The following is a 20,287-nucleotide window of genomic DNA, read 5'->3' on the forward strand; positions in this document are numbered from 1 at the left end:
AAGCTCAATAAATTGGCATGAAAAATATAACTGAATTTTATTACAATAACTTTTCAAATTTCAAAACTCAACATTAAGATCAATATGAAAATTTAAAATAATTTTTCTTGAGTTTATCTTCCAGTTCGAAATTGAAATCATAAGAAACCCATAATAATTTTAAAAATTTTGGAAATTGATCTCGTACAACTCTAGCTAGCTCTTAGGATATATCAAACTTATCAAACTATATCATTTTTATTATGAAGGTAGACCCGTATAAGAGGTCACCATTATATTATTACTATTATTATTATTATCATCAGTAATTTAACTAACATAAAAAGAACATCATATTAAAAAACCTTAATTATTAATAAAAATATACTAGTAAAATGAAATTATTAAGTATTTTAGTAATACAATTTAAAGTTGATACTTATTATAAATTATAGAAGTTAAAATAAAATTAAGGTTGCCATACGGTCTGTATTTACTTGATGAAACTATGGTGGAAATCCTAAAAAAAATGCATAGTCTACGTATGAAGGGTCCTCTGTAGTAGTAGTAGTAGTTGTTGTTGTACTTGTAGATGTTGTTCTTATAGGTGTTGTACTTATAGGTGTTGTAGTTGTAGGTATTGTACTTATAGGTGTTGTACTTGTAGATGTTGTAGTAGTTGCACTTGTTGAAACTGTGGCATTCTTTATCTTATGTCTGTAATATATACATAATATTAACATAAAATTGATTTTTGAATAATTAAAATAAGGAAATCAATGTGTTTTTTGAATACTAAGTACATTCTAATGATAAAATGTTTTATTAAATTCCCAGTAAATATAGTAATTGTTTAATATTGTAATTATTATAACAAACCAGAGATGTTCCTCTATTATATTGTACTAATGTTGTACAAAGGAATCTTGTCATTAAGTAGTTAATTGTAATAGGTGTGTTAAATGTTTTGAATAATTACTTAATAACAAGAACCAAAAAAGGATAAATTTCTATTATATTTTATGAATAGTGCTCGGGACTTATAAGAATTTGCATATTTTACATATTCAGCTTTTATTTCCCTAAAGAAAATGTGCGTATTTTATTGTATTTGTATTCTAAGTACATATTTTATTAAAAAATTAATTTAAAATAATATGTAACATAAAGAATTAGAGAATAATATTTTATATAGACTATACAATATTTAATTTAAATTTTCTAAAAATTAAAAAAAAAATAGATTTGAATGATTAAATAATTTATTTATGTTTTCCTAATTATTTGTGTGTTATGAAAAACATAAAATCAGACAATTCCTAAATATGCCAAATATGGTCAGTTGATATCAATTTTTTTCGTTTGTTCATATTGTAGATATTATGTGTTTTCGTCTTGGAGTAGTATTATATACTAGACAAGATACAATTTTTTTTTTGTGAATATTAAATTCAAAATGCTTTTAAATTATGAAATATCAACTTTTAAATAAACAATTTTTTAACTCATTTTTTAAATGTGAACTTATTCAAATGCTTTTGCACTGTATTACACTGAATTGTTATTTTAAAATACCATGGTATTCATAAGTATTTTATTAACTATAAATACCTTAACAACATATCAAACGGTAATGCAGTGGTGTTGGTTCTAGTTATAATTGGTTTTTGGGTCCTGTTAACCGGAGACACTGAGGGATTCTTCTTATTCTCATTTTTCTTATTATGTCTGTAAATAACAGGTTTTCACAATTAATTTATTTTTGCATAATTATCATTTTGATTTCTGTATGTTTTCTAAAAACAAAGCACGTTACACTTCCATTCAAAACAATGATAATGAAATATTGATAACTCTTTCTTAAAGCCCCAGCAAAAAACAAAATTATTTAATATTATAAATTTATAACTTAAAATTCTATATGAAGCGATGCATGTATTGATTTTACAATATTATGTGTGTATGTACTATACACAATACATGTGATAAGTAGGTAGTTGAAAATTCAATTTCAAACTTTAAGAGTGATTTCTGATAGAAAGCTAGATCTTAATTGTTCTTTAAAAAGGTTAAAATTAAAAAACCCCAATACTTTTCAAAGTAATCAGAGAAAACAAAAAGAAAATTAATGTAAAACATGAATGGTTTTATATATATATATTTAGATAAAAATGTTTTACTGGTTGTAATACTTGAAAATTAATACAATATTTCTTATAAGTTGTTTATTTATCAATTAATAAATACTGAAATATACATAATACAGTGATAATATTTTATAGTAAGCGTTTCAATTTCGAAATTTTCCTATTTTCTAAACCCCGAAAATTTTAAAAGTATATAGTAATTATTTTGTAATTAATAATATTACGGAATGTTTTCGTTAAAAATTTAATCAGCCTATGAATATTACAATCATTAGGTAAGTATTTTATAAATGATTTAATAAGCAGCATTATTTTTGAGTAAAATAATTTATGTATCATTAGATTAACAAAATTATTATTTACTCATAAATCATTATCATAAACAAATAACAATGACTTTCTTGACTCCTACAATCAAAGCGGTAACTACTTTGGTACCTACATTAAAAAAAACTGTAATGTATTGTAACTGTACTGTAATGCAAGGGCGTCTCTGGCCCTATTTTCAAGGGGGGGCGACTTATTGATACAATTTTAAAAAAAACACTTTTTGTATCATAATTACATATAATTACGAAAATATTAAAGTAGGTACTATTAAATAGAAATAAAAACAGAGGCTCTGGGGGGGGCGATCGCCCCATCGCCCCCCCCCAGAAATACGTCCTTGCTGTAATGTATTTACTATTTACTTTCATAAACAATAAAATAGGTAGTAATTTAATCATTTAGATTTGAAAGTTTACGTATATTTATTTTTTACAATGTATTCTGTCTTATCCTCATTAAAATAGGTAGGTCAAAAAGCTTCCTGTAATCCTGTTTGAAATTTTTTGAGATAAGAATGAGATATGATATTGAAAAAAGTATGATACCTACTATTAAACACGAGGTATATGGTCTTACTTATGTAGATGATACTATATTAATATAATTTATATGATGGAGCCACGCAAGTAAACGGTATTATTGTAGTACAATATGATAATCAATAAAGAAAAAATTATGTCTATCATAAAATACCGATCATGTAACTTATAATTTTTAATATTTTAAATATATAGGTGTATAAGGTATACTACTTTTTAAAGTGAAAAAATTGAACAACATTTATTAAATTTAACTATTTTTAAAATTAGGTATACCTACCTTTTACGTTTTACCGGACAATGAGCTTTTATAAAGTTTAAGTTGCATGGACTGTCGCAGCAATTTTTTTGAAAAAATAGGTGGTTTCTGTGGCGTCTACCTACGGCTTGTTCAACAATATCTGGAACAGATAATAATATACACAAATACATTAAAACCATTACCTATAATGTATTACAAAAATATTGTTCTTAAAGTTGGTTTCAGTTGTAACATTTTTACTTACCTCTTGGACGCCGCGGCCGCGGCCGCTTTATTCTCATCTCTACACAGAGAATTTCTATAGATCTAGTGAGCAATTCACCGCAATAGGTTTGTTTACTATCCCATGCGTTTATACTGCCGCGGACGACGGTAGTGTTCTCCGATGTAATAAAAGCTATATTGTAGGTCCATAACATCAAAACTGCTTTCAAATAATTCCTAAAATACACAAGTATATGCGTAAATAATAAATATTGTGTGTACATATATATATATATATAAACAATAATTTAAGGGAGGTATAGAAATGGGATACCTACAATAATAATTCATCTTTATAAAAAATATTTCAATCGATCTTATATAGCTATCAACTTAATAAACAATTTAATACAGTTGTTATATCCTCTTTCGAAAATGTGAAATTAAAACGACAATAGGTGTTGTGTAAAAATTATTTTTTTTTTGACTTAGCCTCCTCAAAATACTGTTGTGTTACAATATTATAAAAATGTGTAGTCATTGACACAGAATATAGCAATTAGAACATACCTACAATGATAACATTTTACTTAAGTATGGCTCAACTATAATCAATTTTATCAAGTTTGAATCACTTTTGTGCGTTTAAGCTGTGGAAATAAATAACAGTCTGACCCCCTCCCTAATCTAGCGATGTGTATTTTATCATTAGTTGACAACATTGGAGAAACAGATGTTCATCATCCGTATCGGTGATGCCACTGTGTGTATATAGTGAATTATAAATTGAAATGGGGGTAAATCTGGTAGTAAAGATGCATGGATGCGACGTGTTTTGGTCGGACAAGTAATTCAATCTTAACTTAAATAGCTTGTAAATGGTTAGATAATTTAAATACAATAAAAATATGGAAACTATTTACACCATAAAATACTGATTGTAATCACGATAACAGTACTGTTAGTAATTATCATTACTATTTTGGTGGGACGCACAAAAGGTTTGACCGGTAACGGGATTAGGTTGGACGCAGTTGCACGCCGATTAACCTTCATTACCCGAGTTGGTTGAGACGAACGTGTGCGGAGTCTTATTGGCTTACCACATTATTATCAACCAAAAAATAAAAATTCTATATTTTTTCCATATAGATACATGTCCCAACTGTTAATTTATGATGTTATTGCCAACTAAATCTCTATTATCGTCCCACTGTACAAAAGTGTCCATTTTCTGATATTGTACGTAACCGAAAAGTTAGCGGATCTAAGGATAATTTCAGAATTGAATTTCAACCATACGGCAACATATATGTACCAGAAAAATATTTAAAAAAACATCACCTAAAGGATAAGAGAGAGTTAATTGCCTTATTGCACCCCGTTCTTATAAAAAATTTTATTGAAAGTACACTGGCGAGTGGCTATAACTCTTCTTATAAGTTAATCTACTTTTATTATCATACAAGTAAAGTGTGTATGCTATGAAGCGAAGTTTGTTTGAATCGTAAATATACTATTCATCTTTAACATTGAAACACAATAAACAAAAATAATATATTATAAAGAAACTGTTAATAATTTAAACAAAAAATTCATTTCAACACCATGTTGTTTATACAGTAAGTTAACAAGGACAACACTAAGATAATTGTATTGGTATACTGATTCTTATATTTGGGAAAAAATGTTTGACATATTAAATTAATAAATAATAATGAGATACTTACATCGTATTTTTTAATAGTATTGATTCTGAGCCAATGACTTGTATTTATTACCTTAAAAAAACGGATAAATGTTTTTCAATAAGTTTTCTAGAGTAGTTAATACAAAATAATAAAAGAATAATAACTTGTAATAATAGTTATTTATATTATAGAAATATAAATTCAATTTTATTAAAATACTTAAAAATTAAATCCTTGTCACAAAACCCACATAATTTTATTAAAGTAAATATACCTAATCATAAAATTACAAATATAAATCGTATTTGTCTCAAAGTAGAAAAAGTAATTATTTTTTATAAACAAATTTAAAAATTGCATTCAAACTAGTCATTAATATAGTTATACATAATAAATAATTTAAAAAAGAAAATTTAAAAAAAAAAATTATTTAAACAATTTATCGAATAAATGCCAGTAATAACTAGAGTAGAAGAATGAACTAATAAAAAAATAGATGTATGAGTTGCTATTACCCTTAAGGTAACCAAAAAGAAAAATAAATTTCAGAGCTCTTTTAGTTAAAGAAGCTATTATGATTATTACATTAATAAAAAACAAATAATTTAAATTTATTTAATACCTAGTTAATTAAAATAAAATTTCAAAATCCAAAATGTAATATTCAAATTATAGATATAATAATGATGATAAATAAATCACTTAAATGATTTAAAATAACTTTTACTAATCCTGATCAATAAGACATTCTATTTTAAAAATAACTAAACATAATAAACTATACACCATATCAACCTAATAAAATTCAAATTAAATTAAGTCTAATATTTAAAACAAATATAAATTTTAAAAAATGTATAAGCATTGAAAATAGACTTTAATAACTTATACTTTATATATTTATATTCTATATAATAAAATTGTAGAAGAAATTAAAAAAAAAATGAACACTAAAGACATCCGATCTATTGAAATCGCATAAAAAAACTGATTAAGAATTATATATATATTCAATAAACTAAAATGTATCAAAATTAATTAATCACAAATTCAAAATAAAAAAAAAATGAATTTAATTATTTAAGTACAATATTGTTATTTATAATCTTGAATTCCACAAATTAATATTTTTACTAAACTATTTAAATAATAAAATAATTTTATAATAAAAATAAATAAATTTAAAAAAATCTAATATATAAATAATAATAAATATCTCCACAAATTAATAATATAAACTAAATAATTTACCATATTAAGTATATAAATATAAATAAAGACTATATAAAAATATCAAAATCATATTTAAAAAATATAATGAATAAAAATTATTTAATCAAATTATCAAACTATAATTAATAAAAATAAACTCAAAGAAGAAGGAAAAAGTATAATTAAAGAACCTTATATAAGTCATCAAAATCAAAAAAAGAATAAATATTAATTAAAGTGATATTGATAAATAATCTTCGACCCTTAAATTGGAAAGACTTTGTAAATGTAAATGTTAAAATCTTACATAGGATTCAAGTTAAAATTAAAAGGATGATTTAATCATTGATAATGTATAATTTTAGGATATAGGTATATACTATTTTTACAATGTGTTAATAATTTAATTTAATTAATCTGATTGATGATATAGATTTATTTGATCCAACTCACCACAAAACTTTCTAGTTATATATACCTACGACCTACCTATATAACGAGTACCTATAACAATTATTAAACTTTTAATTGAGTACCTAGTCCTAGATTAATTTAATAATATATTGTAATTAATTTAATATGTGAATAAAAAAAAAAATTGTTTCTACCAACCTAATTAATTGTCTACCTTCATTATTTCTTTTACAATTTAATATGAGTTATTTGAACAATTTAGGTATATAATACATTTCATAAATTTTATTTCTTAATAAAACTAAATAATAGTTACAGTAAAACGTTAAAATTTAAAACGAATACATGTATAGGTACTTAAATTTACAACTAACCTTTTCGTATATAGTAACTTGTTTTGAGAATAATTGAAGTCAAACAAATTCAGCTACAATATTGATCAGGAACATCTACAACTACTTAAATGCTGGTCAACGGATAACTGCGTTCGAATAATTCAGTAATGTGAACTGCTCACATGTTGTGATATTCGTAGAATAGTGGGGACAATTCGATCCCGATTCAGGGTGGACAAACAGTAACAATTATTGTGCAGGTAGCGCTTATCCTCACCAAACAAGTGATGCTGTGTAAATTTAAACCTAGAGGGGAGTATAAAGAAACATAAGCGATCTGCACAGATATTAAACATTTTAATGTAGGTATGTATGTGTTTATGTGTGTGTATGTGTGTATAAGTGTTCGTGCATATTCGGTTAAGTATATACATGTAACCTGACTACCTGGGTGAACGTCCCGAGTTGTCGTAGTATATCTGCAGGGGCGGCCGGCCAAACGGTCGATCACGGACAATTACAATGACGATATTAGAATTTACTTTTAGGACCACGCGTCCTATATGTTTTTAAATAATTATAGTTATTCAATAAAAAAAATCTTTCAATGGATGTCTTTCCTCAAAGATGAAGTATATTTTAGTAGACCGTGATCAAAAAAGTTTGGCAACCTTTACCGTATAGTGTATACGATAGCTAATACTTATGTCTTATATATTTTATGATCTCCAGATTGCCAATATACCAAATTTATGGACATATTAACCCTTTATGTAGATGTTTCACATTAGACCGTATTACTGATAGTAAAATAAATAATTAACAATTAATAACAATACCTACAACACATTCACTGCAGCACCCGTACGCATAAACAATATTTTATCTATAGCAGTGTCGAAGTCACTTTATCAATAATAATTGTTGTCTATTGAGGTCACTGAAATTTTTCTATTATAATATTAATATATATCTGAAATTTAAATATTATTTATCTATTTATATACATTTAAAAATAATAACATATAACTATTAATTTCTAAATTACATACGTAGCGAAATAATATCATTTCAATACTACTAAATCGAATTACAAACTCATGTAATTGTTAACTAAAATGAAGATTAATGAGTTCTATATGTAATTATCATAACATCGAATGCAATTTTTTGAACTGCAATTCAAACATTTTGATGTAAAATGTATTGTAATTTCAATTCAATTATCTAATAATATTTAATATGTTTTACGTACCTGATAAAAATATGGGAACCGGTTTGCATATTAGGTAGGTACATTTTAAATGATTAAAAATTAAGGAAGCCAATGTACGTATGATTATTACGTAAAAATAATAAAACAAAACAGGTTTATAAATTCTATTAAACATTATTGGTCTATTTTGTCCCGAAAAAAATATTCAATTTTGGGTAGGAATTTACCTCTAGGTATATATTATTATTATAGGTATATATTTAACAATATGAATTATGATAGTGCGTTTATTATACAAGCACTTGATAATTTTTAATATACCTATCGACATATTAGGTTTGGTTGGGACTTCCATTGGTTTTATTTTTGGTCATAGGTAAAAAAATCAATGTTTATGGATCATATTGTAACGTTTGCCAGTTAGCTACTATAAAAATAGTGCATTGTGTGTGTACTAATGTCTTAATAAGATATAATTTTTAAAAATTAAATTTTGTTGTTAGTCCTAAGCCTGTAAAATTGTAAAAGTGATGAAAAAACACGACAAATTCCATGTATTAATAAAGTTGAAATTGGTTAAATTGAAATTTGAGTTAACTTAGTCCGACTATATTTGAAAATAATGTATTTGAAAATTGTTAGAATATAGTACCTATTATATCGCTTGGAGTGCATTGGTGTTGTTTTTTACATTTAAAAAGGTAAAACGCAGACACAATCGTACTATGTTTCACCAATTTACTTGATCATAACCATAGGATCGCATAGATATGCGGATGGCATATAATTTAAAGTTTTACTTTGAGTTAATAAAAAAATATATGTTTATAGGTATTATTCATTACTCATAACTGCTATGCTAAAATTAATGACATGACTATATAGTGTATTATTAAATACATGATAGGTAGATACTTACATATATTAATATATTATATTACATAGAAGTTAATAAATAATAATAAAATATTATTAGGTGTTAGTTATTTATTTTGCAAGATTTAAAAACATTTAATAAAACATTAACTTCAAAGTTTAATTTTCATTAAATATTATATTTTTCTCTTTATTTATTAATTCTCTTGCGGTGTGAAATATTCGAACGGCTTTAGCTAATCGCATCATTATTAGATAAAAAGGTACTAGATATAAAGATTATGAAGGCTTATCGTATATTCATGAATAATTTTAGTCTGAAACACACAGGCAGACGAATTAAAACGCTTATGACTTTAAAATTATATAGTAATTGAACTAATCGTGAGTCAAACCTAAGAATGTTTATTTAGTAATATACAGAATTTAATGAGTTTAAAATCTCAAAAATATAATTTAATTTAGATAATAAAATACTAAATAGCATGCTCGTTATTTTGATATAAAACTATATTAAAAATATAAATTTATGAATGTTTTATTATCCATAATAAGTATTGGCTAATTATCTAATAAATGATTGTAATTTAATTATTATTATTTTTATATATATTAATAGCGGCTGTTGTGAGACGTGAGTGAAGCGAATAATTTTATGTTTTTATAAATTTTTTTTTTTTATATTTAGGCATCTTTTCATTGGCCTTCCGTCTTTCGTAGGCCCTAGGTAGTAGGTAGGTACAGTGCCTAATGATAAATACGGCCCTGTGAATACCTATGTGATACGACCCATCATTACCACTTATCACACATACGTTGTAATACTGATGTAAATTATAATATGATCAATAATTGTTTATATTTATTTTGTATTAATACTTTATTTATTATGTTTTACGAACAGCTTTTAATGTTTTTATGTACGAGTATATAGCCTGTATTTGTAAAGTTGTAAATCAATCTTGTCATATGGACCTTTTCTTTCGTTAGCCATACATACGACTCATACGAGTAGGTTATACACGCTCAGTGCCCACGGTTATATTATTTGCACGCTTTATATTACCATAATTAGGTATATAATCAAAAATAAATTTTATCTTTGAGCATAAATATTTTAATCATTTATTTTTAAATCATAATATGTTTTGTGTATTTTCACATCGACATTTTGAAAATGTTGTCTATTTATTGGTACCTAGGTATATCTATATTATATGTTAATCGATCAAAAAGTCCGAAAGTACAAAATATTCTATTAAATTATTATTAATTTTTGTTAAATAATATTTATTTTAATTTTATATTTTACTTATATAAGAATAATAAAATATAATAAAATATAATAATTTATAATATATATATATATAATTGTATGTAACATTTTTAAATTTTATTAAAACAAAAATTAATTGTATTTTATTATGTATATTGTATACAAATATACATAGTATATACCTATGAAATAAATTATATAATTATAAATGGAAATTTAATAGAATATTTTGTCCGACAATAAAAACTGAAATCGGACTTTTTGTCCAACTTGTGTGTATACTGTATATCTATGTTGCACACGCATCCATACACCATATCATGCATCCGTATACCTATATAACGGTATATATTATATCCGTGTACATACATCAGTAATAATTTAATTATGTAGGTATACTAGTACCTACAGGACTATACAAAATATATACCTACCTAAAAGGTATATACAAATTTAATATATTTCAATATTTAATTAATAGTTCCCTTTAAAATGTATTTCCAACACAGCTAAGTTTTGAGTAACTATTAACAAATTTACAATAACTTGAAAATTACAACACTAATTTTTTTTTTTTTTAATTATTAACTTACTAATGTTTGTAATGAGTTAAAAAATAAGATAATAAACAGGAGAACGGTGAATTTATTTTAGAATAGAATATTAAGTTTTAAGATTCGAGATTATAATTATTAATTATATTAGCATGTAAGTATAAGTAGGTATATTAATTATATGAGCGTCCTTTATAACCGCACACTTTCAAAAAAATGTCATCGTTCAAAACCTCAAGCTTTTATATTTATACCTTAATACCACATATTTTCCGCAAATCAAACTATTTAATATCACACACATTGTTGACTGATGTATATATTAATAACGTATACCTACCTATAATACCCATTAACGTATACATTTATCTAAAATACGACACATATACGAAAGACGAAACGGCAACGTGAACCACTGAACCATAAACGGTAAGTAGGGAAAGAAGTAGGGAAAACATATCGATTTTAAATGTATATTATCGTTTCATTAACAACGTAATTAGTTTAATTGATTATTTAAAAACATTAGGATATAAATTTATTTCAATTTAATTACATATTGATGTATTTTTAATTAGTACTAAATTATTATTTTAATAGCAATAAAATATGTTTATTTTTTAATCGTTAATCAAATGTGTGTGGTTTTGAACTATCGACCTTTCAAATTTCTTTTTTTAACAAACATTATTATGTTTGATTTGATATCCTCGACTCATAACTTAGTATAATTTCTTAATATAACAGGTACCTAAGTATCTTAGTACGGGGATGAGTACGAGAGTTTTTGTTTTAGTATAATATACACATTTTAATAAAATTATACGTGATACTTATTGAATACAGACGTCGCCTTACCTTTTTGTAGAATTTGCACTTCAGAATTATCTTCTTGGATATTGAATGGATTGATATTTTACAATATTTTAGGAGTTAATGAAATATAATAAAATATCTTGATATAATATTTTAGTAAACAACAATATATTAATTCAGAAAATGTACCTATAATAAATAATAATATAGTGAAAACTGAGTGAGCGACTGGAACCGTTAACCCACTGAACGGCTAAGTATCTTTTTTTGTGTGTCTTATGGCTTTTTATAGATGATGTTGTAGGATGCCGCCTTTGATCGTAATCAAGCCACAGTTTGCGGCATTTCACAAATAATCTGTGTTATATCTGTGACACTATTATTATCTGGTATTTAATGTAATAATTGTAGTATTTAACTTACTGTATTGATAATTTTATATTTTTTAATTTGTTTTCTTAATTCTAAATAACAAATAATTAAAAGTAGATTATAATGACATACTAAAATGTAATATAATTTGTTTACTCGAGAGTCTAAATGTCAACTAATACATATGTATAATTAAATATAATTTATAATGATATACTTATAAGTTATATTTTATTTATTAGGTATATAATATATATGATATATTATAACATTATATCATTGTAATATTGTAGTCAAAATAATAAAAAATGATTTGGTAAAAATCCTAACTTAAAAATAATTATACAAATACAACTAGATCATCAAAGTTGATGAATAGTCGCGTAACATCATAGAAGCCACGAAGCAGACGGGCAAACAGCCTCCCTCTTTTACGAATAAAAATAGTTTGATTAACTTAAATATACAAGATTTTAATATTTTAATATAGTATTTTAAAATTCTAAGTATAGTAGAAATCGTTTAAAATGACGTTCAATGGACCAAGGAAAATTATAGGTCATAATAACTGTTTGTAGTATAACCAAAATTATGAACTTAAAACCTATAACTTCAATACATACAGAAAAAAAATAAAGGTAAAAACATTTATTTAAATTAATTAACTAAATTAATATTGTAGGATTAAATTTACAACATTCTGTTAAAAAAATCTGTTATTTTAGATTAAACTTTGTATAAAAATCACGCTCTATTTTTTTTTAGTTCTTCAAAATTTGTTTTTGAACACGATTTTTCTAATATAAAAAAATCCGTCATAACATCCGTATAGTTAGGTATTATAGAGCCGTCATAGATAATAATAGTTAATACAATATAAAAGTTTTACAGGGATCATCAAATTGTATACATATTATAAATTATAATAAAGTAAAATTATTGAATTAGCATCGTAGTGACCCCCCCCCCCCCCTACAGTGACACGCTCACACAAGCACACACCAGATTTTACGATATTTTCTATAATAACATTATAAAAAAAACTAGAAAACATTAAACAAAACTTAATTATACCATTGTTATAAACACAAAATACACTTAACGTTACGCATAAAAAATAAAAATAATATAATTTTTAACGATTTCAAACGTTGTATTAATCTAGACACGTAAAACCTATGCTGCCGTCTCGTCTGTCCAGACTTCGGCTCTATAATACATTAACGAAAATCATCAAGTAATGCAAAATAGCATTACATTTTTTGTACAAAACAAAATAACTAAAATCATTTTTTTTTTTTTTTTACCTAAATTAAATTATATTATAAGAATATTAAAAATATTAATATTAGTATTTTAATACTTCCATTAGTGTATTTCAGATAAAAATTCTTCGTCAAAATTATTATTCAGGATATCATATAAAACACTAAAATTATTATAGGTGCTTGGTCTTTTAAATATTTCACACCTAAAGAGAAATAATATAATGATAATAATAATAATAAAATGTAAATAAAGAAAAAATACTTAAAGGTTAACATAAATTCAATAATTAACATCCAGTATTAAATAATAAATTTAAATAAAAATATATTTAATACAATACATATCAATCAGGCTTCAAATTTAATAAAAATTTAATTAAATTTAAATAAAAAAAAAAAATTCGATAGGAAAGTCAAATAATTTTTTGGGAGCGTTTGATGTTCTAATTATTAACATTTTAAATATTCATACTTAGAATTTTAAAATTTAATACAAACTGTCTCATAAGTTATTTATATTGAAATCAACAAATCTAATAAATATAGGTACAATAATTTTTCTATAAGCCAAAAAGTTTAAATTTGGGCAAAATTACAGTTTAACGGTGTTAATTATTGTTTTTTAATTCAAAACTAATAGGTATTTGTCTAGCATCTTGACTTATTAAAGCTTTTACGTAAATTATGAATTTTAATTTCTATGGGGGTCCGTTTAGAAAGTTTCTAAAAAATTTTATGATTTTTCACATATTAATTAATTAATTATTAATAAATACCTATTTTATTTATAAAAATATAAAAAACTACATTAGGTATATATTTTATAATCACCTTATGCGTGATCTTTAGACTTTAAGGTTCCTTAAGAATTTGTGCGTGGTCACGGCTGAGACTCATTTGTACACATATTAATATATTTTTTAAATTTATAACAACTCATTTCCTCATAAAATTACAAAGAATTAAAATCAGCTTGTAGGTACAGTTTTGGGTGTACAGAGTGTCCTTATACTCTTAAAGTATATACCGTTTGTTTTTAATCGTGATTTTTTTATCAGTATAATCTTACATTACATATATATTATATTACATTACCTAGGTATTATAATCGAGATTACCGTGCTCATCCAAGTGAGCATGTTGGGTGTGTGGGGAGTGGGACAAACTTTAATTTTTATTGCTATATTTTTTACACTATTTTTATTAAACGTTTCCAGCAATAATTGATTTACCTTAAAACTAGGGCTGGGATTTTGATGCAAATACATCTTTTTTACTAGTGTTAGTGTTCTAGTGCTAGTTTCTAGTGTTCATAAATTGAACGAAAATTGTTACGATTGACAAGATATTTTCAGCAAACTGCCGACGCGCCACGGTACGATTTATAAATTATATAGCACGATAATCGATTATCGTCGATAACAACTTTATCATAGCTAGTAGGACTTTTTGCTTAAATTATCGCCGTTATATACCTATTGGCTAATATGTACTAGCAAAAACAAGTTAAAATATTAAGTAATTTTTTTTTTTAATTATTATTTTATAATGAATGATTAAGAAAACAGAAATACAACAAAACAAAACAAGTAACAATGTACAATAACAATAAATAAATTATACAATTTTTTTCAAATTTTTTTATTAAGCCATAATAAATATAAATGCATTTTTATATTGCATTTTTTTTTTGTGTTTTTAAGTCATTTTTGCATTTTTTAGGGCAATTTTTGAGATTTTTTAGTGCATTAAAATCCCAGCCCTACTTATAACAAATACCTACCTTATAAACTTTAGTTTCCAATTGCAGCATATTAGCAATAGACGCTATTTGTTTAACAAGGAGAGAAAACCTTGCTTGTTAAATAATTACAAATTTTGAAAATACAATCATTTAAAAAATGGATATTTTAATTTTCGATGTAAGTACCTACAAAGAACTAATAAATATTGTAATTCTAGTATAATTGTAAATTATTAAAGTGAACAAATTATCGATTAATCTAAAAGGTTATGTTATGATTAGACAGAAAGTCTTAAACCTTAAAGGGTGAAGGAAAATGTTTTTTTGAGTATAATAAATAATAATGTTTCACCATCAGTAATGATTAATTCGAAAATTTGGAAAGGTACGCAGGTTATATGTACACTCCACTCTATAAGTGATTAAATTCACAATTTATGGTCGTTGTCAGTATACAATTAAATGAAGCTAAGCATTTATGACAATATTGTAATTATTGTAAACTTTAGGTGTTAATAATATTTTTAGAATACAGAGTTGCGCATCGCAATGCATTTTTTCGTCCGTGCAGTAATACGGTGCATGTTAAGCTAAGGCTTCACAATATATTTTTATATACAATATATTTTTGTTCATGCATAGCTACTGTGCGTTCATTTTTATACCTACGTGTACGTGTTCAAAAAATATTTCTTAAATCGGTAGGTAGGTAACGAAATCTTCACATTTTTGAATTCGATACGTGTAAAATAAAGGAACAACGAATGACAGTTGGAATTCAACAAGTAGGTATACGTGCGTATATATACTATGTAATATAATGTAGGTATACCATCTGTTACGGTCCATAGGGTGAATAGAAAGGTCGAATTCCAAAGTATGACAATAGAGGAGGATGATCATTGAAAACGCATTATGTGCTAAAATAACATAATAATATATTTTAAAAAGTAGGTACGATACATATAGTAAGCCGAATTATATGAATTATCAGAACTCAGAGTATAAAAACTTAAAATCATTGAAATATATTTTTAAACAAAATATGGTGTATAGATTATAAATAAAAATAGTTTCAGAAAACATAAAATAAACAACATATTTAAATATGGAGTCCACCTCACTAACATAATGATAACATAATAACCTTTTATGACATTTCAAAATAAATAGAAATTTATTGCATTTTGTGTTATACAAGAATATTTTAAACTATTGATGGAACATAAATAAATTTGTGTAGAGTAGCATAAAATTGTTAATAAAGTATAATATTGTGAAAATTTAACCACAATATTCTAAACATAAAATATTGTTATATAGATAATAAATGTGAATTTTGTAATACATTAACTACAATGTAATGAAAACAAATATAAAACTATTAAATGACCAAATGAATTATTATTAAACATACAATACTATCAATAGAGTGCTTTTTTAAGTTTATAAGTTGTAAATATCCAAATAAAGAGTTTTCAATTGAATTTTTTTGCAAACTCTAAAAATTATTCAAAATAATAATATTATGTGTAATACTAATTAGTTTGATAACCAGGCCATAATATATCATCAAATTAGCAAATTGCATTGTTCTTAAAATTAACCAAGTCAGGAATTTTTATCAAAAACATTAGAAAACTTACATATATTAGAATCATTTTATCACAAGGGGTTTAACATTAAATTCTTGAACGTTTACTAGTTGATGTTGATGGGCCAGATTCTTCACCTATTTCATCGTTTTCTCTTTTTTTATCTTTCTTCTAGAATATAAATTAAATTTATTAATGTACAATATAATTGTGAGGGTTATAATTATTAGATTTTCTTATAATTTATGATTATATAAAAATGGTAATACAACTTAATATAAGATTAAAAAATAACTAGTTGATGTGTTTTAAGTATAATTTATACAAAAATAAGTACATACTACCCTGCTAAGCAAAAGTGACGTAACTCAAAAAGAAATGAATTAGTTACATTTAGCAGCATTTTATAAATATTACCGATTATACATATTTTCTAAAGAAAAAAAATCTACTTTAAAAAAAAAAAAACTAAATTAAATAAAATAAAAAAAAAAATTCTTAAATTTTTTTATTAAATTAACTTACTTATTATTTAAATTACTTTATATAGGTTAAAAACACAATTATACTTAGTTTATTAAAAATGGCAAGAGTAACCAAAAATAAAAAGTGGTACTAAGTAAGATCGCCTTATCTTACATTTACTAAGCATAAACGCTGTAAATATTTTTATAGATATGGCATTTTTTTTAATACTTCCAAGTTATGTCATTATGCTTAGCAATTATCTGAATTGATTGTATTATTATAATTGTGTATTAATAGTTTATAAATTTTTATCATTTGAAAAGTTTATAATTTTGTTACCTATTACTTTTAATAATTTTATTTTGTTCTGATTGTAAATCATTTGTTATTGTACAAGTGATCATTGCAGTGAATGTTATTATTTTTGTCGGTACTGTTAAATAATTAAAAAATTTTATTTTTAAAATTTACTTGTGGCATTTTTCTTAGTAAATAGAAGTATGATATATGGTTTACCTATGTTGCTAAGTAATAACATAAAAGTAACTTTAATCTATATAATAAGTCAATAATACTATTTTATTATTATTTAGTTGCATTTAATCATCAAATATACAATACAGGAAGTTATGTTTTATATTTATTTTATTCAAAATCAAATAGTATAGAAAATAATAAAGGTTTAAAAAAATGAAAACTACAAAAATGCATTTTTCTCAAAACCAATAGGAGTGTTATTTGTTTTTATGGAACTTTTGCTTATCAAGGAAGCATACCTTCTTCCTACCTAACCTACCTTCATACCTATTCAAGAGTTAATAAAAAAAACTAAATATTACAAAACATAAGTAATATTTCTGTGATTTTGTTATTAATATATTATACAATAAAATAATATTAATGTTAGGTAAATACTAAAATAGCCATTTTTCAAATTATTTTATTTGAGTATTCATGGATAAATAACTTGAAAGTTTAAAATGATAATTTATACTTGAAAATTCTAATGATGAATAACCTATAATAACCTATAATGTTGTATTTGTACACTCAATTTAGGTAGAGAAAAAATATTGATTAAACACAAATAACAATAATTTTTTTTTAAATTTTATAAAAATATTATCCAATAGAAGTATTAATTAAAATAAGATTTTATATTTAAAAACCAGTTAATATGAAATTATAGTATGTTAAATAGTTCTTTAAATTACATATTTACCTTTATATCCCATTTCTTATGAAAATATCTGAGTAATACAGTTGACGTGTCATTAACAATAACTGAAATTAAAAATAATACAATTTAAATTTTAAAATATAAAAACATTGATACATTGTGAATGGTTGACGTATAATAATAATAAACTAAGATATAAAACAGTAATTATCGTGTTTTGCTTCTGTGATGAAAAATTAAAATTAAAATTAACAGTTTTCTTTGCATATTATATACAACAAATATTGGAAGTATTTAAAAAAGAAGTATGAATTTCAAAATATATAATGTATTAATATATTATTGTTAAACATTATATGTGAATGATACTGATAAACAAGTGTTAACTCTATTTAAAAAGAGAAGACTAGGGTAAATTATCAGTTTTATTTGAAAATTAATATGATAAGAGTAATATGTAAGATTTAAACTGTTAGATCATATGGACGAAATGACGAATGAAAATAGTTTATGTCCATACATGTTTTCTACAGTATCTTCTCTTTTAGTATAGAGTTTAATTTATTATAAGTAAATACGATAACTACAAACCTTGTTCAGAAGGTGTATCAGTTGTTTTTATGTAAACTGGTATACGTCTAGATATAAAACTGCTTGGATAGAATTGAGAAAAATTGCGTTCATCAAAGGTTGGCATTCCGTCCAAGAATTCCTCTATAGACTGAAAAATATAAAACTATAATTTAATTGTTTTCATCTTTAGTAGGTTGAAAACAAAAAAGATTCTGAATTTTCTATTACAAATATAATAAAATATTAATTATATTTGTTTGAATAGAATATTAATATGTATTACCTATAATAATTTATTTATATTATAATATTATTGATATTTAAATATATATTAGTAAAAAAATATGTCATGGGAATAAATTTGGCATTGTATAACTAGTTTAATCTATTTAGTGATACTACTAACCAAATCTCAAGAAATTAATATAACAAAAATCAATAGCAGCTATATTCAACAGGAGAAAACAATTGAGCTGAAATAGTTTTTATGATACCATTGTCCATTGATTATACTTATGTTTAATCGAAAAATGTAATATCAAAATGATATTATTCTATGCTTCATAGATTCATATTTTATCTTCTTAAATCATTCCACACTAATGAAAATTTCATAAACAAGATGTATATCTAATCTATGACATTTAACGAAACAACATGATCCATAAGTAAATTTAGGAGTAAAAAATGTGACATTCTACCTACCACATTTTAAGTAAGGTGTAGAATCGTATACTCACCATTTTTGTCAAAAAATGTACACAGCAAAGCGAGTCTAGAGGAAATTGGATGCTCGTTCTAGAAACGGAAAGTAGAATTGGCAAATGTGAAATGCCAATATTATCTCTGGATAATAAACGCGAATAATATGATTTTAATGTTAAGTAAAAATGTATTGTCCAGTCTCTGTAGAAAGTAGAATAAATATTAAATACTAAAGGTTGAGTTAAGTAACAACTAACAGTCTCGACTGTCTGCTAGACAGATAGACACTTAAAAGACAGTACGACACGCCGATTGTGGGAAATCAGAATCGTAGTAGGGCTATCGCTATAGGTAAAAGTTGGTCGACTGATAAAGGGTGGAGGCGCTGGTATTGATTTCCCGATTTTGATAGCAGCGAGATATCACCAAAATTAAATTTCAGGAGATCGGTTATTCCAACCTTAGAATAATAAGCTCCTCGTATAATAATAATAATAATGAAGGTTTTTTACCTACCCGACGTGCCAAACG

The 20,287-nt window shown here is 24.3% G+C and overlaps 2 protein-coding genes across 3 annotated transcripts; both read right to left on the reverse strand.

The window, feature by feature from the left end:
• Nucleotides 1-485: 485 nt before the first annotated feature.
• Nucleotides 486-7,287, reverse strand: LOC126552298 (integumentary mucin C.1-like). The gene is made up of 6 exons (XM_050206991.1): nucleotides 7,153-7,287; nucleotides 5,192-5,242; nucleotides 3,502-3,698; nucleotides 3,276-3,396; nucleotides 1,591-1,707; nucleotides 486-696 (listed from the first exon to the last, which is right to left on the reverse strand). Coding segments are annotated over exons 2-6 (648 nt in total). The 5' UTR covers nucleotides 5,194-5,242; nucleotides 7,153-7,287.
• Nucleotides 7,288-7,345: 58 nt separating this feature from the next.
• Nucleotides 7,346-20,124, reverse strand: LOC114130302 (DET1- and DDB1-associated protein 1-like). Of its 2 annotated transcripts, XM_050207917.1 has the most exons (5): nucleotides 19,792-20,124; nucleotides 19,070-19,199; nucleotides 18,521-18,582; nucleotides 16,882-17,001; nucleotides 7,346-7,419 (listed from the first exon to the last, which is right to left on the reverse strand). In XM_050207917.1, exons 1-4 carry the CDS (start codon nucleotides 19,792-19,794, stop codon nucleotides 16,918-16,920), a joined length of 279 nt encoding a protein of 92 aa, XP_050063874.1. In that variant the 5' UTR covers nucleotides 19,795-20,124; the 3' UTR covers nucleotides 7,346-7,419; nucleotides 16,882-16,917. The 2 variants fall into 2 exon arrangements, with proteins under 2 accessions (XP_050063874.1, XP_027851049.1); XM_027995248.2 differs by lacking the exon at nucleotides 7,346-7,419 and having other exon boundaries at nucleotides 16,854-17,001; nucleotides 19,792-20,123.
• Between the last annotated feature and the right edge of the window lie 163 nt (nucleotides 20,125-20,287).

Source organism: Aphis gossypii, chromosome X, assembly GCF_020184175.1.
Source record: "Aphis gossypii isolate Hap1 chromosome X, ASM2018417v2, whole genome shotgun sequence".
NCBI classification, from domain to species: Eukaryota; Metazoa; Arthropoda; class Insecta; order Hemiptera; family Aphididae; genus Aphis; species Aphis gossypii.